Source organism: Poeciliopsis prolifica, unplaced genomic scaffold, assembly GCF_027474105.1.
Source record: "Poeciliopsis prolifica strain line A6 unplaced genomic scaffold, Auburn_PproV2 SCAFFOLD033, whole genome shotgun sequence".
Classification (NCBI taxonomy): domain Eukaryota; kingdom Metazoa; phylum Chordata; class Actinopteri; order Cyprinodontiformes; family Poeciliidae; genus Poeciliopsis; species Poeciliopsis prolifica.
Genome location: NW_026562408.1, coordinates 489373 through 513693, shown reverse-complemented (window position 1 = coordinate 513693; position 24321 = coordinate 489373). Strand labels below are relative to the sequence as shown.

The window sequence follows — 24321 nt, the reverse complement described above, 5'->3', positions numbered from 1 at the left end:
TTATGATGTGAAAATGAGTTCTGTTGTGAAAAGTTCAGCTCAGCTCTCTGCAGGCGTGTTTAAAGATGCCTTTGAAACTGTTTTCAAAAACAATTTCCAGACTTGTTATGTTAGCAATTAAAGAGAGAACAGTGATTATGGCTGATAATAGAGTCACGTGTGTTTGCAGCACGTGATGGGCTTGAAGTTCAGCACATTTAGGGAGCGGCTGAGAGTTGAGACGCTCAACGCAACCTTAAGGCCTCAGACATCACGTCTCTGACTCGCTGCAGCTCAAGGCTGCAAATACTTTGGTACTTTGGCAAAGGCAGCAGCCGGGCTTCACAAAAACACTCACAACATCTTACAGACAAAACATGTTGAATGAAAATGAAATGATTTAACTGAATGTTTAATAAGTTATTTCATTTCATTATCTTTATTTATACAGCAACAACATTTTTGCCACAATGCGCTTTCCAACCAAATGCTTGTTTTATTGATATAGATGATCCGTTGGCTTCGCCTCGTGTCCGGATAGCTCAGGCCAATCAGGTTCAGTTTAGGAATAAAACACAGCTGTCGGGTTTATGTCAGTTGGTAAAAACTTTTCTGAACCCTGACATTATTTTTGTTCAAAATTCAGTTTTAGTGTCAGCACAGTAACTCATATTGATGTAACTGGCAGGATTTTTACATAAACAGCATTTTCAGCTGTGTACGTTTATGTTTCAAATCTATAAACATTCATTTCAGCTTTTTTGACATTTATAACTTTTTCATTCGTAAATAACGTTTTGTTAAACATTTCAGTAGTTCAGTTTCTAAAGAACAAAATTATTTTTGTTTTTATTTTCCCCAATTTTATTGAAATGAATTAGTAATAATTCTAGAGAAATATCTTTATTTCAATATGCTGCAAGTTGGAGTTCAGTTCTGATTTGTCCTGTAATGTTAATAGTTTCTCACTTAGAGACAGAATATCTGCTTCTTTGAATGAAATGGAATAAAAATCATAATTAGTCTGAGGCAGCAGAAGACAGAGTCTTATTTCCCTTCATACTGTAAGTCCTTGAAGTTTAGTGTGAAAACTGGTATTTATTAAAATGATTACAGCGTTGTTTTTCATTACCTTTGACCCCTACCTGTGCTCTAATCGCTTATCGACACTGATCAGCTCAGCCTTTTACCTGTGACCTGCAGGAAAACACAGCGGGAGAAGCGGGAGCTTACTTCCGGGTTCGGCCTCTGTCCGCTGACCAGGGAGCAGCCAATCAGAAGCGTCCTCCAGAAGTAATAAAGTGCGGCTGAGTTCGTATCAGCTGGCTGCAGGAGAAGCAGAGAGGAAAAACATGGAGGCCGAGAGCCGCGGTGAGTTTCTGTCCGACATCATAAGATCCGCCTGAAAGGATTTAATAAAAGCTCCGCGGCGTTTATTGGTTCTTTATGCATTTCTCTGATTCTGTTCTCATAGAAACAGAATCAAACATGCTTCTGTTTTCTGTAACATGAAAAATACATTTAAAAATCTTCCACTCCCGATAAAAATACATTTGATTTGGTTTAATAGGCTTAATCCAATTTGTTTGACATTTGAATTTCCTGGTGTATTAATTTTTCCATCAGGAATGAAGCCTGGAAAGGAAATGCGTCACAGTTATGACTGTTTTTGTATTCCTTATGTTGAAAATAAACATTCATTTTTGATTATTTTGTAGTGATGAAACAAAACTGTTGCGGTGGTTTGTTTTTCAGTGGCAGTTTTACATAATAATTTAATGCATTTGTTGTTAAAAATAATCATTAGCTGCTTTTGCTCCATTTTTAATCTGCAGTAATGGAAAATGTAAAGATGGATTATATTAGGATAATGTGTAATCCTGCGCTGTGATTTCTCCAGACAGCACTTAGATGATTATTGTACTTTGAACAGATTGAAAAAGATATTTGAGGACATTAAAATAATAAAATGACAGCGCAGCAACAAGTCACAGCTTGTGTGAAAATACCAGGTAGTGTTTGGCTGTAGCAACTACTGCAAATGTATTTTTATTCTCCTAAATGACAACAGGAGAATGGCAATAAAACCATCAACTAAAACATGTTTTTGGTCATGTTAAGTTCAAACTCTAAGAATAATCCTTCAGTCTTCTGCTGTCAGCCATGTTGCTGCTGCTGGTCAGCAACATGGCTGCATGTTGCTGTGACCCGTCCCATGAGGGTCCCTCTCATGTTACCCTCATGCTACGGTAACCCTCATGTCTCATGAGACACGGACCCTGTCCTCTGCACTCATGCTGTTGTGAAACTGACCCGGTTTGACCCAGTGTGTCTGTTTGTCTGCAGAGACGGGGAGAGCTGAGAAGAGCTCAGCAGGCAGCGGCCGACAGGTGAGAGCGCATCTGAGTAAAACCACAAGTTTAACACACAGAGTTCATTTAAAACACAACAACTATTATTATTAATACTGCTGCTGATCAAATGCTCCATCATTATTTCAGTCTAATGTCATTTATTTTAGTGTTGTGTGTAATCGGTGTGATTTGTGAGGAATAAAGACGACTCACTGCTTTGTGCTCAGATCTGATTTTAATATTTTTGACTGTTGCATGAATTGTGTGAAATAAATCTCGGTTTCTGTCTGTCAGAAAACAATCTTCAGTTATGTAACAAGTTAAGAAGCAGATTGTCAGTTTCACAAAAGGATGAATCATTAATCTGACCTCTTATTTTGTTTCTTCTCCTTTTGTCTTTGGGTGGAGTTTGTGTTGTTTTAATAAAACCAGTACCAGCTGAAATATTTAAGGTTCATCAATTATGTTTGTTTTGTTTCTGTAGCTTTAAAAGTTCAGTTTGTGACACTTATTTATTTCTGCTTTGTCAGAATTTATTAATAATCTTTATAAGAATTACTATATTGAAAAAGTTCATTTTCAACTAAATTGGAGGTAAATTATCAATGATATTAATGACAATATTTATGTTGTCACTATTCACCAAAGTTATTATAGTTATTAAAACTAATCAAATAAGGAAAACTGAAACAGAGAAAAGCTTATTTATTAACTAAATAAATAAAAATGTGATTGTTAATGGGGAAAAACTGGAACTATTGTCATGCATTTCTAAAACATACTGAAATTACAGAAATATTGTCCTTTGTTTTGTGTTTATGAATCTATATGGATGTTTCAAGCTGATGAATTGAAATTGGTTTTTATTCCATCACACAAGCGGTTTGTCAGCTGTCAGTAAATTACATTCACTAGTCACTAAAGTTGTTAGAAAACCCCAGAGTTCAACAATAATTAAATATATTTTTATTCAAATAGTTTCTTCTGTTGAGTATTCAAATCTCAGTCAATGTTTGCATCATCACAATACTTTACACAAAACTATCACAACAGTTTAAGGTTTAATTTGGTGAAAACGAAACCAGAACTTTCTGTTCCAACCGAGAGGAAACCCAGAAACCCCCGAGGCGTCGCGTGCGGCGCTGGTCCCGCGGTGGCCATGGTTCCCTGAGGAATGCGACTGGGATTTAATGGCTGCTGCCTGGACGCCTCCTGTCTCCCACTGCGGAGAAGGAGGATGTCGTTTTGTCTTTGAACGCATCGCTGGACCAACTGGTGGCAGCTGCTTCTTTTACAGTTTATCACCATTATGCACTGAAAAAACACAAAGTCTGACTAAGTAGGTTTGGTCTGCCTCACTTGAAATAAAACAAACTGTCACTTTTCAGCAAGATACAGGAGCTTTTTAAAGTTAAGAATTCATTAATATTGATGAAAAACCTATGGATGGCTGATTATTTCACTTTGAAACAGAAAACTATCTTCCTATGAATGAAATAATCTGTCAGTGGAACTGAAACTCGTGGATCAAGATTAAGGAATTATGAACTAAAGTTAAGCTCTTGCTGTTATTTGCAAGTTGTGTTTTATTCCCAGTGAACTAAGATATGTTTGCTCTGGAATCTAGAGCAGAATTGCTGGTTGATTATGTCGTGTTTTGCTCTGACGCTCCTCTGTTGTTCACGGCGCTGGGTTGTTTTCCAGGAATCAGCAGGAGGCCTGTGGGATTCTGTGAAGAAAGCTGCTTTTGTCATCGGATCTGGAATTCTGTTCCTGGCTGCTTTGGAAACTCGCTGACATGGTATGACCATCACAGCACCAAGCTAACAACTAACCAGGCTAACTACAACCATCACAGCACCAAGCTAACAGCTAACCAGGCTAACTACAACCATCACAGCACCAAGCTAACAGCTAACCAGGCTAACTACAACCATCACAGCACCAAGCTAACAGCTAACAGCTAACCAGGCTAACTACAACCATCACAGCACCAAGCTAACAACTAACCAGGCTAACTACAACCATCACAGCACCAAGCTAACAGCTAACCAGGCTAACTACAACCATCACAGCACCAAGCTAACAGCTAACCAGGCTAACTACAACCATCACAGCACCAAGCTAACAGCTAACAGCTAACCAGGCTAACTACAACCATCACAGCACCAAGCTAACAGCTAACCAGGCTAACTACAACATCACAGCACCAAGCTAACAACTAACCAGGCTAACTACAACCATCACAGCACCAAGCTAACAGCTAACCAGGCTAACACAACCACACAGCACCAAGCTAACAGCTAACCAGGCAACTACAACCATCACAGCACCAAGCTAACACTAACCAGGCTAACTACAACCATCACAGCACCAAGCTAACAACTAACCAGGCTAACTACAACCATCACAGCACCAAGCTAACAGCTAACCAGGCTAACTACAACCATCACAGCACCAAGCTAACACTAACCAGGCTAACTACAACCATCACAGCACCACCTAACAGCTAACAGCTAACCAGGCTAACTACACCATCACAGCACCAAGCTAACAGCTAACCAGGCTAACTACAACATCACAGCACCAAGCTAACAACTAACCAGGCTAACTACAAACCATCACAGCACCAAGCTAACAGCTAACCAGGCTAACTACAACCATCACAGCACCAAGCTAACAGCTAACCAGGCTAACTACAACCATCACAGCACCAAGCTAACAACTAACCAGCCAAACTACAACCATCACAGCACCAAGCTAACAACTAACCAGGCTAACTACAACCATCACAGCACCAAGCTAACAGCTAACCAGGCTAACTACAACCATCACAGCACCAAGCTAACAGCTAACCAGGCTAACTACAACCATCACAGCACCAAGCTAACAGCTAACAGCTAACCAGGCTAACTACAACCATCACAGCACCAAGCTAACAGCTAACCAGGCTAACTACAACATCACAGCACCAAGCTAACAGCTAACCAGGCTAACTACACCATCACAGCACCAAGCTAACAGCTAACCAGGCTAACTACACCATCACAGCACCAAGCTAACAACTTACCAGGCTAACTACAACCATCACAGCACCAAGCTAACAGCTAACCAGGCTAACTACAACCATCACAGCACCAAGCTAACAGCTAACCAGGCCAACTAACCATCACAGCACTGAGCTAACAGCTAACCAGGCTAACTATAACCATCACAGCACTGAGCTAACAGCTAACCAGGCTAACTACAAGTATCACAGCACCCAGCTAATGGCTAATCAGGCTAAGTAATGCCAATCCCAACACAGAGCTAACAGCTAACCAGGCTAACTACAAACCATCACAGCACAAAGCTAACGGCTAACCAGGCTAACTGAGTGGTAAAATAGTGAACAGAGGAGACAAAGGCTGGGAACGAATCATGACAGAAACAAAACGGCTGGGCAGGTTGGAACTGGAAAGACCAGAATCCTTAGTCTGGAAACTCTGGGTTGGTCTAGTCAAAGCAAGCCTGCTGCATGATCACATAAACATTATAGGAAAAGGTGTAGAGTTTGCTGGTAGAAATCTGCGTAGTAACTAGTTACAGTTACTCTGGAAGGTTTGAGTAACTTTACTTTTAGGAGTATTGTTACTACGCTGTACTTTTTATTTTAGTCATTTTATTATGAAGTATCTCTACTTTAACTTCCACTTTGTAATTATTATAAATATAATCGTAATTATAAATTCATAGGGACAGGAGATGGAAATGTATGTAAATAATGAGTATTAATGTTTACGATAATAAAAATGTAGATAAACGATTAGAGCAGGGAGGGTAGAGAATACATGTTTGATTTTCATTCAGTGGGAAAATGCAGAAATTTGACAGTAAAATACTTTGTATTAAACGTTTGTTGAGTAAATGTAACTAGTTGCTACCCAACCGTGGATCATTCTAATACTGCATAGATTATAATTATTATGATATAATAAAATGTACTGGTTCTGTTTGGACCAGAGATCACGTTATTGGAATATGGTCCATATGTCAAGTGCATAATTCAGAGACTGATGTCCAGACAAAAGTCAGGAAGCAAAAACATCTTTAATACGTCTGCAGACAGAGAGCAAACATTAAAAATCAAAATCTGCTCTAATGAACTCAGAGTTGCATAGTTTGCTTCATTCACCTCTCTGCTAACAGACTCAACCTGCTAACAGACTCAACCTGCTGCTAACAGACTCAACCTGCTAACAGACTCAACCTGCTAACAGAGACTCAACCTGCTGCTAACAGACTCAACCTGCTAACAGACTCAACCTGCTGCTAACAGACTCAACCTGCTGCTAACAGACTCAACCTGCTAACAGACTCACCTGCTGCTAACAGACTCAACCTGCTAACAGAGACTCAACCTGCTGCTAACAGAACTCAACCTGCTAACAGAGACTCAACCTGCTAACAGAGACTCAACCTGCTAACAGAGAACAGACTCAACTAACAGAGACTCAACTCTGCTAACAGACCCTGCTGCTAACAGAGACTCAACCTGCTGCTAACAGACTCAACCTGCTGCTAACAGACTCAACCTGCTGCTAACAGACTCAACCTGCTAACAGACTCAACCTGCTAACAGAGACTCAACCTGCTAACAGAGACTCAACCTGCTGCTAACAGACTCAACCTGCTGCTAACAGACTCAACCTGCTAACAGAGACTCAACCTGCTGCTAACAGACTCAACCTGCTAACAGAGACTCAACCTGCTGCTAACAGACTCAACCTGCTGCTAACAGACTCAACCTGCTAACAGAGACTCAACCTGCTGCTAACAGACTCAACCTGCTAACAGACTCAACCTGCTGCTAACAGAGACTCAACCTGCTGCTAACAGAGACTCAACCTGCTGCTAACAGACTCAACCTGCTGCTAACAGACTCAACCTGCTAACAGAGACTCAACCTGCTGCTAACAGACTCAACCTGCTAACAGACTCAACATGCTGCTAACAGAGACTCAACCTGCTGCTAACAGAGACTCAACCTGCTGCTAACAGACTCAACCTGCTAACAGAGACTCAACCTGCTGCTAACAGACTCAACCTGCTAACAGACTCAACCTGCTGCTAACAGAGACTCAACTTGCTAACAGACTCAACCTGCTGCTAACAGAGACTCAACTTGCTAACAGACTCAACCTGCTGCTAACAGACTCAACCTGCTAACAGACTCAACCTGCTGCTAACAGACTCAACCTGCTGCTAACAGACTCAACCTGCTAACAGAGACTCAACCTGCTGCTAACAGACTCAACCTGCTAACAGACTCAACCTGCTGCTAACAGAGACTCAACCTGCTGCTAACAGAGACTCAACCTGCTGCTAACAGACTCAACCTGCTGCTAACAGACTCAACCTGCTAACAGAGACTCAACCTGCTAACAGAGACTCAACCTGCTGCTAACAGACTCAACCTGCTAACAGACTCAACCTGCTGCTAACAGAGACTCAACCTGCTGCTAACAGACTCAACCTGCTGCTAACAGAGACTCAACCTGCTGCTAACAGAGACTCAACCTGCTGCTAACAGACTCAACCTGCTAACAGAGACTCAACCTGCTGCTAACAGACTCAACCTGCTGCTAACAGAGACTCAACTTGCTAACAGACTCAACCTGCTGCTAACAGACTCAACCTGCTAACAGACTCAACCTGCTGCTAACAGAGACTCAACCTGCTAACAGACTCAACCTGTTGCTAACAGACTCAACCTGCTAACAGAGACTCAACCTGCTGCTAACAGACTCAACCTGCTAACAGACTCAACCTGCTGCTAACAGAGACTCAACCTGCTGCTAACAGAGACTCAACCTGCTGCTAACAGACTCAACCTGCTAACAGAGACTCAACCTGCTGCTAACAGACTCAACCTGCTAACAGAGACTCAACCTGCTGCTAACAGACTCAACCTGCTAACAGACTCAACCTGCTGCTAACAGACTCAACCTGCTAACAGACTCAACCTGCTGCTAACAGACTCAACCTGCTGCTAACAGACTCAACCTGCTAACAGACTCAACCTGCTAACAGAGACTCAACCTGCTGCTAACAGAGACTCAACCTGCTGCTAACAGAGACAACCTGCTGCTAACAGACTCAACCTGCTAACAGAGACTCAACCTGCTGCTAACAGACTCAACCTGCTAACAGACTCAACCTGCTGCTAACAGAGACTCAACCTGCTGCTAACAGACTCAACTGCTAACAGACTCAACCTGCTGCTAACAGACTCAACCTGCTAACAGACTCAACCTGCTGCTAACAGAGACTCAACTTGCTAACAGACTCAACCTGCTGCTAACAGAGACTCAACTTGCTAACAGACTCAACCTGTTGCTAACAGACTCAACCTGCTAACAGACTCCCTGCTGCTAACAGACTCAACCTGCTGCTAACAGACTCAACCTGCTAACAGAGACTCAACCTGCTGCTAACAGACTCAACCTGCTGCTAACAGAGACTCAACCTGCTGCTAACAGAGACTCAACCTGCTGCTAACAGAGACTCAACCTGCTGCTAACAGACTCAACCTGCTGCTAACAGACTCAACCTGCTAACAGAGACTCAACCTGCTGCTAACAGAGACTCAACCTGCTGCTAACAGACTCAACCTGCTAACAGAGACTCAACCTGCTGCTAACAGACTCAACCTGCTAACAGACTCAACCTGCTGCTAACAGACTCAACCTGCTAACAGACTCAACCTGCTGCTAACAGAGACTCAACCTGCTAACAGACTCAACCTGCTGCTAACAGACTCAATCTGCTAACAGAGACTCAACTTGCTAACAGACTCAACCTGCTGCTAACAGACTCAACCTGCTAACAGACTCAACCTGCTGCTAACAGAGACTCAACCTGCTAACAGACTCAACCTGCTGCTAACAGACTCAACCTGCTAACAGAGACTCAACCTGCTGCTAACAGACTCAACCTGCTAACAGACTCAACCTGCTGCTAACAGAGACTCAACCTGCTGCTAACAGAGACTCAACCTGCTGCTAACAGACTCAACCTGCTGCTAACAGACTCAACCTGCTAACAGACTCAACCTGCTGCTAACAGAGACTCAACCTGCTAACAGACTCAACCTGCTGCTAACAGACTCAACCTGCTAACAGAGACTCAACCTGCTGCTAACAGACTCAACCTGCTAACACTCAACCTGCTGCTAACAGAGACTCAACCTGCTGCTAACAGAGACTCAACCTGCTGCTAACAGACTCAACCTGCTAACAGAGACTCAACCTGCTGCTAACAGACTCAACCTGCTAACAGACTCAACCTGCTGCTAACAGAGACTCAACTTGCTAACAGACTCAACCTGCTGCTAACAGAGACTCAACCTGCTGCTAACAGACTCAACCTGCTAACAGACTCAACCTGCTGCTAACAGACTCAACCTGCTAACAGACTCAACCTGCTAACAGAGACTCAACCTGCTGCTAACAGACTCAACCTGCTAACAGACTCAACCTGCTGCTAACAGACTCAACCTGCTAACAGACTCAACCTGCTGCTAACAGACTCAACCTGCTGCTAACAGACTCAACCTGCTAACAGACTCAACCTGCTGCTAACAGAGACTCAACCTGCTAAGACCAAACAGACCAAACAAAGGAAAACAGAGGGAACAGTTCAACCTCATTCACTATCATGTCTACACACTCTATCTGCATGCAGGGAAAAACAGCAAGTTCCCAAATAACCCGACTGGGGAACTTCAACAGACATCTTGTTCACTTAGTTTGTTCACCTTCTGCAGCTGCACCAAAAAACATCTTGACTATGATACTGTATGATGGAAATAATAGATTTTCTCTTTAAAGAAAAATCTACTTCACACTTATTTTGAGCGTTTTTCAAACGCCGGGGACAGTTGAAGCCTGTTGGTTATAATTCCAGCCCTGATTGGTCCTTTAGACTTTACAGAGATTTAATCGCAGAGGGAATGAAATCAATCAACGAGAATCTTTGAATATCATCTCATAGACTGTGAACTAAATGCGTCTTTCTGAGCGGAGCCGGCGGCGCGGTCGAAGGTTACGGACCGAACGCCTTGAGCTTTAAACCTTCAACTCCAGACCAGAGAAACTAAAGAGATGCAACGTTGTATTGAATATTGATCCGTTTCGTCTGGACAGAGGAGCCGGACGTTTGTCTGCAGGAAATCAATTACGGTGCAGAAGTCGATCGGAGCAAACATGCTGCAGATTCTGTCTCCATCTTCCTGGCTGCTTTAGTTTGACTTCCTGTTTTCATCAGGAGTCCAGCAGCTGCCGATCAGTTTGATCAATTTGATTAGTTTGATCAGTTTGATCAATTTGTGTCACTATGGAGAAAGTGGAATCTGGATTCAGGTTCAACCAGGTGAATATGAAAGTTAATATGATTATAATTTGACAGGTATAAACAGAATATTTTTCAGTCTGTCCCAGAGAAGTGTAGCGCCCCCTCTGGTTTGCACCAGAAGTTTTCACTATAAAAACTGAAATGAAGGATAATTATTGTATGAATCTGTTTAGTAGTTTTGGTTCTGTGGATCATTTTTATTTAAATCAACAAAAATGATTTCATTATAATCAGCATCACTAATAAACAGGTTTTATATTTTTATAACAAATATAAATAATTTTTTCCTCAGTTAATAGAATGTCTTTTTCACACCCAGATTGAAACAATATTTAAATAACAGATATTAAATATTAAACATTGTTTTTGTGCATTTTATGAATCAATGTTTTCTACTGCAGGTATTTTCGTTATTATGAATATTGTGATGCTTCAACTGGTTAGCCAATGTAAATCAGGTTTTTATTGTCTTTTCAACTACAAAACCAAAAAAAAGAAGCAGCCTGACCTCTGACCTCTGACCTCTGGCTCCAGGCATCTTCAGAGATTCTGGGGAGCTCAGGAGATTTCTGGCAGAAGTTGTGGACGAAGGTTTACCTGCAGTTTGAGGGTCACGATGCTGCGTTGTTCTTCTTCGGTAGGAAAATTATTCCAGTTCTTGTTCCCTTTCAGGTCAAAGGTCACCGATCTGAGGCTGAATTGAATATTTGTACCGTCAGTTTGTGAAACCTTTTGGTTGGAGAAGCTCCATAGTTTTGCGTCCGTCAGATTTATGACAGAAACCAAACGTAATTTAATCCCAGGATCTGTAAATGAGGATTAGATTAGTGCGGTTCAACCGAAGAGAAGGCTAAAGGTCAAAGGTCACTGCAGCTTCATGAACCAGTTCATTCAGATGTCAGCTGGGTCAAAGGTCGGACCCAAAATCTTTCTGGATTTTGTGTCTGAAACAGTTGCTTAAATATTCAACTCATATTTCCTTCTAATCAGTTAATTACTATTATGTCTTAGTATAATCATATATTTTATATATTTTGTATTTTATTGTGTGTAATATCAGCTGCACAGATTTAAAACTAAATCAGTTTGTAATGTCATTTAGGAAGTGAACCTCATATCTATGCATATTTAATAAATTGGAATATTTTTGGAAAGTTTATTTTAGTCGCTTCATTCGTTTCTCTTAACGATGGAAAACCGAATTCACAGCGAGAACTAAACCTGCTTTCTGATAACTTACAGCTTTTTGATCCTTAGGAATTTATTTTTGTTGGTTTTTCTCAAACGTTTTAAAGCAGCGATGCCCAAAGTGTGGCGCAGGGGCCGATCACGGCCCACTGAGGGATTTTATGCGGCCGTTCAGTTCTGGTCTGCAGGAAATCTGATACCCAAGTTGCTGCATGTGGATTATTTTCCATCTTTTACGGAAATAATTTTTATAGATGAAATAAAAATGAGGTGCAAAAATAGATTCCCAATAATTCTGTTTTCATCTTCACTTTAGAGAAACTAGAACATCGACTTTTCCTCCAACATAAATCATCTGCAGGCCAAACAGGAAAATAATCCCAAACATTTTGAAACTGATAACATCTACAATGATTATATTTTCAACAGGAATCAGAAATTTGGTTGATTTACATCTACAGACAGAGGCCCAGTTTCAAGCCACAAAGTTTATTATACACATCGTTTTGGACCCGGTTGGGTTTCTAACATTTGGACCCGTTTGTTTCGTCTGGGACAGGAACCATGCTGGCCCCGACGTTGGTGTTCTGGATGCTGAACGGCCTGCTGCTGCTGGTGGACACTTCTGGGAAACCGTCCTTCATCACTCGGTACCGGATCCAGGAGGGCAGGAACGACCCGGTAGGTTCTTCTCTGTGGCCCGGTTCAGATTCCACTGAAATCAATGAGCACAAAATGACAAAGCAGGAAATGTTTTCCCAGTCAGAGTCAGAGTCTGCCATAGAGGTGATCAAAGTGGGGCCCCCCGGGGCCGTTTGTGGACCGGGGGCCGTTTGTGGACCAGGGGGCCGTTTGTGGACCGGGGGCCGTTTGTGGACCAGGGGCCGTTTGTGGACCAGGGGGCCGTTTGTGGACCGGGGGCCGTTTGTGGACCAGGGGCCGTTTGTGGACCAGGGGCCGTTTGTGGACCAGGGGCCGTTTGTGGACCGGGGGCCGTTTGTGGACCAGGGGCCGTTTGTGGACCGGGGGCTGTTTGTGGACCAGGGGCCGTTTGTGGACTGGGGGGGCCGTTTGTGGACCGGGGGACCGTTTGTGGACCGGGGGGCCGTTTGTGGACCGGGGGCCGTTTGTGGACCAGGGACCGTTTGTGGGCCGGGGGGCCGTTTGTGGACCAGGGGCCGTTTGTGGACCAGGGGGCCGTTTGTGGACCGGGGGGCCGTTTGTGGACCAGAGGCCGTTTGTGGACTGGGGGGCCGTTTGTGGGCCCCCCGGGATGAACTTTGTGCAGCCCTGTGACTGCAATTTAAAAACCGCAGAAACTTTTTGTCATTTTTCTTTTAGTGGAAAGTTTATTTCTGAAACTAAAGTGTAAAATTATGCAGTTATTTTGTCTCATGAAAACATTTAGCGACTTTAGTGCAAAACTCACATTTATGTGAAAACAGCAGCAAAAGGAAGGAAAGTCATGTTTGCGTTATGAAGCGGTCTGGTTGTGCGGTTCTGGTTGTGCGGTTCTGGTTGTGCGGTTCTGGTTCTGGTTTCCTAACGAATCTGAGATTTATTCACTCCTCTCTGCTGATGTCCCTTGAATGAACTTTGACCTTGTTTCCACATTTGAGCTCCCATCTCTGCTGCGCTCTGGGTTCCCTGTTGGGATTCTGCTTCCTGCTCGGTTGCGGTCACATCCAGCAGGGGGCGCTCTCGCTCCTACTGGGACAAAACACTGGATGTGATAATCCAAAACAATCCAACACGCTGAATAATCCTGATTCTGGATGTGGGATTCTGGACTGGAGTGACCCGATCAGGGCGGCGGGATTAAACCATAATCTGAGAACGTGACGTCGGTCTGCCGCTGTGCCTCTGAGGAAAGTCCCACTCACAGATAAACATTAATGATTATTGATCAGCGATTAGGTCCAGAACATTCTGAACAAGAAGTTCACTCCCTGATTCCAGCTGCAGTTTTTATATTTACAGCCACTGATGAAACAAATGTCTGCCGCTGCATTTCACCTCATCATCCTTCAGTTTCACATTTCCTGAGTTAAAATGTTAAATTTAAAGAAATCAAGTTTTTCAATAAAAAGGTTTTCAACTCTCCATTTCCTTAAACTGCAACGGAAACAATTTTCGCATCAACAGGAAGTTACTACTGCTGGAGACCACAAAGAAGAAGACAGGAAATGATGATAATGTGTATTTCTGTAAGACTTATGTGAACAAACTTATTCATGTGATTTTAATGTAGTTTATTATTTAATGGAAACATGATTAGAATATGGGCAAACTTTTGATCATATTAGTGAGAAACTCAGAACCTCAACACCAATTAAGTAATTATTACTTTAATTCAGGTTTTTAAATGAAATGATAAAATAATTCACTAGCATTATGGATCTGATTTTGCATCACAATCAGTTGATGCAATAAAATAATTTTTAAAGAAAATAATCCAGATTATTCTTGTTGCTGAGACCAATTTCTTTTAATAAAGTCAATTTATTACATAGAAAATCATTTTCAATGTGAATAAAAGTAGAAAAATCTGCATTTAGCAGCAAATCGCTGATCTAAATATCTATATTGATGCAGATGATGTCTGATCCATAAGGGCAGATCTATTCAGTCTAATTCTATGTTCTGACTGACGTCTTTATTTTACTTTTCATTTGAAATAAATAATTAAACTTTGCTTCAGTTATTTTCTACTCTGACTGACAGATGAACGTTTTGATGTGTTTGACCAAGTGGTGGCGCTGTTCCAGCCTTCAGTTTGTGACTCGGCTGCAGAACCTCAGCTGGTACCGGCGAGCGGCTCGATGAACGGTGTCTGTTCCCGCAGGTGGACCCGGCCAAGCTGCGGCAGGCGGTTCGGACCGTCCTGTTCAACCAGGTTCTGGTCTCCGGGTCCATGGTGGTTCTGGTCTACCTGCTGACCAGCCGGACCGGCCGGCCCTGCGGCCCGGAGCTGCCCACCTTCCACCGAGGCCTGATGGAGCTCGGCCTGTTCTCCATGCTGGAGGAGATCCTCTTCTACTACTCACACAGGCAGGACACACTGGGAACCAGTTCCAGGGAACTAGTTGCTGGGAACCAGTTGCTGGGAACTAGTTGCTGGGAACCAGTTCCAGGGAACCAGTTGCTGGGAACTAGTTGCTGGGAACTAGTTGCTGGGAACCAGTTCCAGGGAACCAGTTGCTGGGAACTAGTTGCTGGGAACCAGTTCCAGGGAACTAGTTGCTGGGAACTAGTTGCTGGGAACCAGTTCCAGGGAACTAGTTCCAGGGAACCAGTTGCTGGGAACTAGTTTCTGGGAACCAGTTCCAGGGAACCAGTTCCAGGGAACCAATTGCTGGGAACTAGTTGCTGGGAACCAGTTCCAGGGAACCAGTTGCTGGGAACTAGTTGCTGGGAACCAGTTGCTGGGAACCAGTTCCGGGAACTAGTTGCTGGGAACTAGTTGCTGGGAACCAGTTCCAGAGAACCAGTTCCGGGAACTAGTTGCTGGGAACTAGTTGCTGGGAACCAATTGCTGGGAACTAGTTGCTGGGAACCAGTTCCAGGGAACCAGTTCCAGGGAACCAGTTCCGGGAACTAGTTGCTGGGAACTAGTTGCTGGGAACCAGTTCCAGGGAACCAGTTGCTGATCCGTCTGTCGTTCCCCAGGTTGTTCCACCATCCCAGCCTCTACAAGCATTTCCACAAGCAGCATCATGAATGGACCGCTCCCATCGGCGTCGTCTCCATCTACGCTCATCCTCTGGAGCACGTGGTACAGCCGCCATTTTCTCTGTGTACTGCTGGTAGATTCACTCAGGAAGCTTTCCTCCTTCAGTCGGGTCGACCCGGTTCTACTGGAACCAGAACATCTGCTCCACCTCCAGCTGCTGTGGTTCTGACCCAAACCAGCCTGTTCCCCTCCTGGCCTGGGGGCGCTGCACCAACAACCACTGCAGGAAACGACACTAAAACCTCTGAAGAGAGCAACTTCCTGTTTGACCAGATGAAACCTGTTCAATAACTGGCAGTTTCTGGTTTATGTTTAACTTCTGAAAAATAATCAGCAGGAAGTGAAAACTGGATAAAACAGGAAGTGTTGCATCTGCAGTTTGACAGATATTTGAAGCAAAAAATGAATCGATTATCAATATCGAGCGATATGATCGTTGCTCCGACTCAGAACACAGCAGCTGCAGGCGTTCTGGTTCCAGTAGAACCGGGTCGACCCGACTGAAAGAGGCTCATCTGTGATGTTGTTCACGTTTGCGTCTCCATCAGATCTCCAACATGCTGCCGGTGGTGATCGGACCCGTCCTGCTGGGCTCCCACATCACCACCACCAGCGTGTGGTACTGCCTGGCTCTGGTCAGCACCACCGTGTCCCACTGCGGCTACCACCTGCCCTTCCTGCCCTCGCCCGAGTTCCACGACTTCCACCACCTGCGGTGAGTGGCACTCCGCCCGACCCGACCCGACGCACAGAACCGTCGCACAGAACCCGACCTCCCGACCCGACCCCCAGAACCACATAGATGTCTGTGGCGGGCTGCGTTTGGCCCCCGCCCCGGTACTTGATCCGCCTCTCCTGGTTCCAGGTTCAACCAGTGCTTCGGCGTGTTCGGCGTTCTGGACCGGCTGCACGGCACCGACTCGCGCTTCCGGCAGACGAAGCAGTACGAGCGGCACACCTTGCTCACCAGCCTGACCCCGCTCACCCACAGCATCCCCGACACCCACAAGAAGGGCCGGTGACGACCTCCGACCCCCTGGCCATTGAGGGAGCCCTAACCTTTGACCCCGGGAGTTCCTGCAGCGCTTTGATTTGACATGAATCCGGTTGATCGGTTCCAGCAGAACTTGGTCTCGTTTTGTATTTCTGATCCAGATGTTTTCAGTGAAACATGCAGAATATTTCACAGGAACATTAAAATGTTTGTCGCATTTGATTCTTCGGTTTCTGAAGTGGAAAATTTAAATCTGTAACGACTGAAAACATTTCTCTTTGAAATAATGCAGGTCATTTTTTCCTCAATAATTTATTTTGGTTTCATTGAGACTTTTTGTTTTCTGGTAATATTAGCACTTTGTTATTTTGCACATTATGACTTTATTGTCATGACTGCAGACATCAAACCCGGTTCATCTCTGAAATATGGAAATCCAGATTGCGTCTGTCAATTTCTTCCCAAAAATCTAAAAGTTGATGAATCAATGCTATGGATCAGCAGCACAGAGGAAGGAAACCCGCTGAGCCCTGAACAAACTTCCTGCTCCGTCATAAATCACGCTGCGGCGCCACTTTCAGGTTTTTTTGTCTGTTTTCAGTTTTTTTTCTTTATTAAAGGATAAAGCATAATTACTACAAATAACACTAACAGCGAATCACGTCAGCCTACAAAGCAGATATTATGAATATTAAATGTTATGATACAAGCTCTCATTCAAATATTTTACATTTTTTTCCACTTTATATATTTTTTTTGTTCCTTTTGTTCTCATTTTCATCTTTTTTTCCTCATAACAAGCCAAAGGAAATGTTATGGTTCAGGTAATCTTATTCATATGGCTTCATGGAAACTTTCGTCCTTTTCAGTCTCATAAGCAGCCAAGTTTTCCATCCGGGTCTCCGGCGCCCCCTGCTGTCCACCGGCAGCTAGCAGCACATGAGGAAGAGGAAGAGCTGGGAGGAAGAGGAAGGTTTCCCATTTCAACGTCCAACAGAGACTGGAAAAATAAAATGAAGCATCGCAGCCGAACGCGACCTTCAGAATGACCTTTATCTCCAGGAATCAGCCAATCAGGACAGAGTCTCTGCTTTGTCCAGCTTCCAAACAAACAGAGAAATTCAGCCGTTTCATCCGGTTAATGTCAAAGGTCCTGGCCAAAACAAAAGATTTAAAAATGCAGCTTCTCAGGAAATTTAAATAGTAAATAAACAAAAATTATGATTGCAGTGTGTGAGCATGTTCATGGAAAGTTGTGTGGAAGGAAAAAGTGCAGCAGATTTAAAAAATATACATTTCAGAAAATTGTAGAGCATCATATTTTGATTGGGAAGTAAACTTATATTTATCCTTTGCAGTTTGAGGAGTCGGCGTCTGGACTGTTGAATCGGTAAATGGAGACAAAAGTCACATAAAAATTACGTTTTTTAAATAGCTGTAATATCATTAAAATTTTCTGAGAGCCACAAAAAGTTCAAAAGTGTCACGACACGTAATGAATCTGGACTTTTAGAATCACTTTACCGACATAAAGACCATATTCTAAGTTATTAATTTGCTCCTTTTGTCAACATTTTATGTTTTCAAGATTTTTACAAAAATTTACAAATATCTAATTTATTCCTCAACTTTTTTTTTTTTTTTTTTTTTTTTAAGTATTTCACTAACAGAAATTACCTGAAGCGATTTAATAATTAGTCTGCTTTGCTGTTATGGTTTTACCCATTTTGACCTTTGATTCTCCAACCATAGCAGAGCAAATTAAACTAAACAAATTCAAAATAAAGAGTTAAAGACAAAAAATATAGAATCTGCTGATCTTTATCTGTTCAGGTTTACACGACATCATCGGGTCCCGGTCCAAGTCCCGGTCCAAGTCCCGGGTCCAGGTCCAGGTCCGGGTCCCGGGTCCAGGTCCGGGTACCGGTCCAGGTCCGGGTCCGGGTCCCGGGTCCAGGTCCCGGGTCCAGGTCCGGGTACCGGTCCAGGTCCAGGTCCAGGTCCAGGTCCCGGGTCCAGGTCCGGGTCCGGGTCCGGGTCCAAGTCCCGGGTCCAGGTCCAGGTCCGGGTCCAGGTCCGGGTCCAAGTCCCGGGTCCAGGTCCGGGTCCAGGTCCAGGTCCCGGGTCCAGGTCCGAGTCCAAGTCCGGGTCCAAGTCCCGGGTCCAGGTCCGGGTCCGGGTCCGGGTCCGGGTCCGGGTCCCGGGTCCAGGTCCGGGTCCAAGTCCCGGGTCCAGGTCCGGGTCCGGGTCCCGGGTCCAGGTCCGGGTCCGGGTCCAAGTCCCGGGTCCAGGTCCAGGTCCGGGTCCGGGTCCGGGTCCAAGTCCCGGGTCCAGGTCCGGGTCCGGGTCCCGGGTCCAGGTCCAGGTCCCGGGTCCGGGTCCAGGTCCAGGTCCCGGGTCCAGGTCCGGGTCCAAGTCCCGGGTCCAGGTCCAGGTCCGGGTCCAGGTCCGGGTCCAGGTCCCGGGTCCAGGTCCGGGTCCAGGTCCCGGGTCCGGGTCCGGGTCCAGGTCCGGGTGGCTTAGCGTTGCTGACAGCTGGAAGGAGGAGGAGCCAGAAGGCGGCCATCTTTAATTCTCACTTGAGTTGGTTTGTTTTTTTAAATCTCAGTAACAGAAGGAAGACGGTTCAGACGGAGGGAAACCCGGCAGCGCCACCTGGTGGCCGCTGCTGGAACAGGCCACCATGGTAACATGGTAACATCAGAATAAGGCAACGATCACAGCCTGACGGAGCGGGTCTCTGCTTTATGTGGCTGTGAGTCAGATTCATGAGGAACCGGTCCGGTCCTGATCGGTCCGGTCCAGATCGGGGAGTCAAAACCTTCCAGACGGAGCGGTGGGGGAAACTCGTTCTTCAGTGATCCATCCACAAATTTAAACCTCTTGAGAAAAATCAAAGTCAACGGTTTTTGTTCTGAAACTGATCAGGTGAACGAATGAAGCGCTCCTCCCCTCCGGCGCCAGGCAGACCCGCTCGGCTCGGTCCCCGCAGAACCCTGTTGCAGTTACTTCAGTGTTTTGGCGTCCGGTTCTGCAGCGGCTCTCTGGTTCTGCTTGGCGGGTTTGGCAATGTCCTTGGCTGAGGAGCCAGCAGCAGCAGCAACAGGTGTGGGAGGGGTGGCGGCGCAGGCCTGGCTATGGGGCCGGCCGGAGGGCTGGGAGGGGTGGCGGCGCCGGCCGTCTCCGCTGGACGGGTGTCTCCTGCGTCCACCGTCGTCCATCGGAGGCTGGAAGAGGACAGAAACGCTTCAGGAAGTGAAGGAAGGATTCAGGGTTTCTGCCGCCGTCAGCAAATCTAAAACTTTTTATAACATTTTAAATTCAATTTAAGACTCATGTCCAAAACAGCAAATGGACATTAAGCAACCTTGATGACCTGAAGACAGAGAAAAAAACAAAAACTACTTGGGAGATTATATATATATATATAAAAAATTCCCTACTCACCCACCGCGGGTGGTTCTTATCCTCTGAACTCGGGTCCTCTACCAGAGGATATATAGATCTATATATATAGATCTATATACATAGATCTATATGGTCCTCTACCAGAGGCCTGGGAGCTTGAGGGTCCTGCAGTATCTTGACTGTGCCAAGGACTGCTGCACATTTCTGGACTGAGATGTCTGATGTTGTTCCTGGGATCTGTTGTAGCCACTGCTCCAGTTTGGGGGTGTATATATATATATATATATATATATATATATAATATATATATATATATATATATATATATATATATATATATATATATATATATATATAGTAGATTTGCAAAATGCTAACTAGCAGGGCTATATCAGCCAGTTGCTATCAGTAACATCAACTGCTTCCAATCAGAATTAAAAACAATGCTGGAGACATTAGTGCTGCCATGATAAAATCTGAGGCCTGTAATTAATGTATTTAAGGCCGACTTTCCTTTTGTCCTTAATTTAAGACGTTTCAAGGCCTTAATTCACAAACATGAATAGCAGACCATTTAAGACCAGTGAATGAAACTTTAGACCCAAATCACAATAGAAATCTACAAAAGAGATCATGACACATGAACTCACTCATCCAGACAACAAATAGCTAGCAAGAGTACATTAGCATCTTGTTAGCATTAGCCTGGAATACCTCAGGCTACAGAACCCAACAATGTAGTAGAAAATAGTTTATGACGTTTAAGACCTGTGATTAATTTATTTAAGGACGACTTAAAAATGATTTTAAGGCCTTAATTTTAAATACATGGATTTGATACTTTTCAATGATGAGCAGAAAAGCTGCATTCTCTGGATTATTCTGATGATTAATTGGATAAATGAATGGTCCTGTTTTGTAGTAGCCACTTATAATAGTAAAAGATGAAAAAATGTCTCATGTAAATGATTAAATTCCTTTTTTAAAGATGAAAACATTTCCTGTTTTTTCACATCATTGCTCTTTTGATCTGGATGATATTGAACCAAATTTAATTTGCTTTAAGGAATTTTCTTTTTTTTTTAATTTTTTATTTTTTTCTTCTCTTTACTCATCCTCGATCCTCCAGGCGTTTGAAGTTGCTCAGACATTGCTGCAGTTTGGGTTCGATCTCCAGGTTCTTGGCTTTGGAGTATTTGAGGAAAGCCCAGAACTTCTCCAGGCCGTACAGCTGACCTGAGAGCCGGACCAGAACTCATTACATCAACTGGAAAGTTCATTTCATGGGATTTAACATGATTTTAAATCGTTTACAGATCTGAACAGTCATCAATTAATCTGATTAAAAATGGTCACATTTAACAGCATTTCAATTATTCATCCAATGAAAACATGTAACTTTATGAAACAGAACAATGACACATTCATTTAGGATGAATCAAAATATTTCTGTGAAAACTTGAACTGAGTATCAGCCAGTGGAAAATTATCTGGGATTATTGATTGGGTTAAACTGATTTGAAGATTTTTTTTGATCACAGAATAAATTTGTGACTTTTTGTCAGTTTTTGGTGGAAAATCTTTAGACAATAAATATTTTTTTCATTTTAAATGCAAAATGTTTTTATTCTTGCTCCAGTCAATGATTAATCCATAACTGAATCAATTGACTAATCGTGATGAATCGTTTCCTGACCTGCTTCGTAATCTTTCATGGTTTCCTCCTGGAAGTCCTTGAAGATGTCGGGTCTGAACTTCCTCTCCAGGCCGTAGCTGTAGTACCGGAACAGGCACTCCAAACCGTACCTGCAGCACAGAGCCAATCAGAACGCGCCGCGCCAGCCAATGAGGCGCTGCGGAGCGACCGCTACCTGTAGCCCTCCTTGCCGTCCTCCACCACCAGCTGCCTGAACTCCTCGTACATCTTCCTGTTGAAGTGATCCCGCAGGAAGAACGACCAGAACCGGAACAGCGTGTTCATCTCCTGCGATTGGCCGATTCCCAGCCGCTTCCTCTCTGTGACGGGCGGAGAAAACAGCGTTCAGGTCGCTAGTCGCCGGGCGGCGGCGGCGAGGGAGGCTTACCGTTCAGGCAGCGCCGGCGGTATTTGTGGTAGACGTGTTGCGTGAAGCCGTTCTCCTTCAGCAGCTCGTGTGACGGGTGCTGGAACTTCGGCAGGGACTGCGGCGTGCAGCCGACGCCGCCGAGGACGGGCGTCCCTTCAGACGGGCTGGCGTTGGAGCTGCTGGGGCGGAGCAACACCAGGGGGGCGGAGCAACACCAGGGGGCGGAGCAACACCAGGGGGGCGGAGCAACACCAGGGGGGCGGAGCAACACAAACCACAGAAAAACTCATTCACAGCCAGATTTACTGAGCTTCAACTAAACTCCAGTCTGCAGAATTTTGACTCGTTTTCCATGAAAACCTAACAGCTTTTGTTTGTAACGCCAGCACTTCCCTCACCTGACGGAGGCGGTGCGGGAGCGGTGCTCCCTGGAGTCCATCACCCAGCCCACGTGGCACTCCAGAGGAGGGTTGGAGCTGTGTCGGGTCTTCCTCTTCCTCGGTGTCTGAAACAGACGAAACCGTGAGACTCGGCTCAAGTTTTCCTCATCAAACTCCCGACTTTCTTCGTCTTGCCTTGGCGTCGACCGGCCGGCTCTCCTTCACCACCGGGTAGAAGCGCGGCGTCGCGGCGGCGTCCTTCCTGTGGGGCGTGCGTGGCGTGCGGGGCGTCCGGGCGCTGCGGTAGTTGGGAGACTCGGGCACGGTGGTGGGCAGCGAGCGCGCCGTGGAGGACGGATCGGGAACGCCGAACAGTTTGTTTGCCAGAGCGTCTGTGGGGACTGGAAACAGAGAGGAACAGGAAGTGAAGGATTCTGAATTCAATCATTACTTCTGGAAAATTGAATCCAAATTCTGAAAAAAATTAAAACAGGGTGAGAATTGGGAAGAGAAGTCTCAATTCTCAGGAAAAATATTGAAATTCTGACAGAAAAAATCTGAATTGAACAAAAAGTCAAGATTTTTCTGTATTGGTCCTAAAATATTATAAAAATAAACACAATATTAAAAGAGAAATAAGCCTAAATCTAGGTCGTTGTGTCCTTACTCTGCTGGGGCGGGGCGGCCCCCGGCGGCACTTCCTGGTTGGGGTCAACCGGGGGTTCAGGGGTCAGACAGTCGAACTGTTCGCGGCTGATCAGATGAACCTTCTTGAAGTTTTCCACCTCTTGCTGCAGAAATACGACACAAAGTTGAATTTCAGTCGGTTTTAAGCTGACGGACCGTAAGGATCGTCAGGAAACCACAGCGACCCGAAGCGCTGGTACCGCTCGGTACCGCTCGGTACCGGACCAGACACGGCTGAACGGCCCGCTTCCCGTTTGAACGAGCTGCCGAACGCCTCCGGACCGCACGGCGTCCATCTCCCCGTCAGGCGGCCAGCTGCTTATAAAGCCGCGGTCCGCGGGGCGCTGGACGTACGCCGGGCGACACGTGGCGGTCCCACACAATGGGTCGCCACGGCAACAAAGCAGAACAAAACTAAAAGCAGCGCTCTGCGTTTCATAATAATCCCGAGTCCTCTGGTCTGCGGCAGAATCGCCTCCACAAACAGAGAAGAACCACGGAGCCAGAAAAGCTCCCACACGCCTTCAGAATAAAAGACCCGACTTCCTGGTTTATTTCTCACTTCCTTTTCTAAAAGGAAATTTCAAACGGCAGGAAACATTTTCTAAACCTGGGTTTTATTTCAATCATCTGTTCAGTGAACGTTAAGGCTGCAGGAAATATTTGATCCTAAAATTATAAACAAAATATTAGAAAAAGTTTCGGATTAGTTAGCAGGATGTGATGTCACAATTGGACTGCTGCTGATAATTTGAAGCAGATGTGTTTAGATTAATTGTGTCTACTAAGCATTAATTATAATTTTTAAAACTTATACCAAGTATTTATTCACAAGAAGATTATGTTAATTGATTTGGATTGTTTTTTCATCTTCTCAAAGTTTCGACTTTTTCTCCTGATATTTTGATTTCAATAAAGAAACAAATTCAGTTTTGGTCTGAATGATAAAATATTCTTTGACTTTATTGTTGAGACTTTTTCTGGTAAATAAAATAAAAATAAAATCATATTCTGACTCCAACTCCAAGTCCAAACGAACAAGATGGCCGTCTGGGTGTGACATCACTTGTAACTATGGAAACCCAGGGAAACAAATCCACATTTTCCAAAATTAAATCTTCAAAAGTCAAAACTTTGA

The 24321-nt window shown here is 44.5% G+C and overlaps 2 protein-coding genes across 2 annotated transcripts in view; one reads left to right on the top strand and one right to left on the bottom strand.

The window, feature by feature from the left end:
* The first annotated feature begins 1265 nt into the window (after positions 1-1265).
* LOC129373535 (fatty acid hydroxylase domain-containing protein 2-like) lies at positions 1266-17358 on the top strand. Its single transcript, XM_055051525.1, is given in 11 exon segments — positions 1266-1350; positions 2326-2369; positions 4038-4112; positions 4115-4134; positions 11262-11281; positions 11284-11364; positions 12475-12596; positions 14761-14966; positions 15585-15690; positions 16197-16363; positions 16514-17358. Coding segments are annotated over 11 exon segments (1017 nt in total). The 5' UTR covers positions 1266-1331; the 3' UTR covers positions 16671-17358.
* Positions 17359-21161: 3803 nt separating this feature from the next.
* LOC129373374 (la-related protein 1-like) overlaps positions 21162-24321 on the bottom strand; it is a 34022-nt gene continuing 30862 nt past the window's right edge. Inside the window, exons 14-20 of the mRNA XM_055051256.1 lie at positions 23164-23287; positions 22692-22897; positions 22515-22621; positions 22135-22295; positions 21922-22066; positions 21747-21856; positions 21162-21286 (exon numbers count right to left, since the gene is read on the bottom strand). Coding sequence (XP_054907231.1) covers positions 21162-21286; positions 21747-21856; positions 21922-22066; positions 22135-22295; positions 22515-22621; positions 22692-22897; positions 23164-23287 — 978 coding nt within the window. The remainder of the gene's footprint in view (positions 21287-21746; positions 21857-21921; positions 22067-22134; positions 22296-22514; positions 22622-22691; positions 22898-23163; positions 23288-24321) is intronic.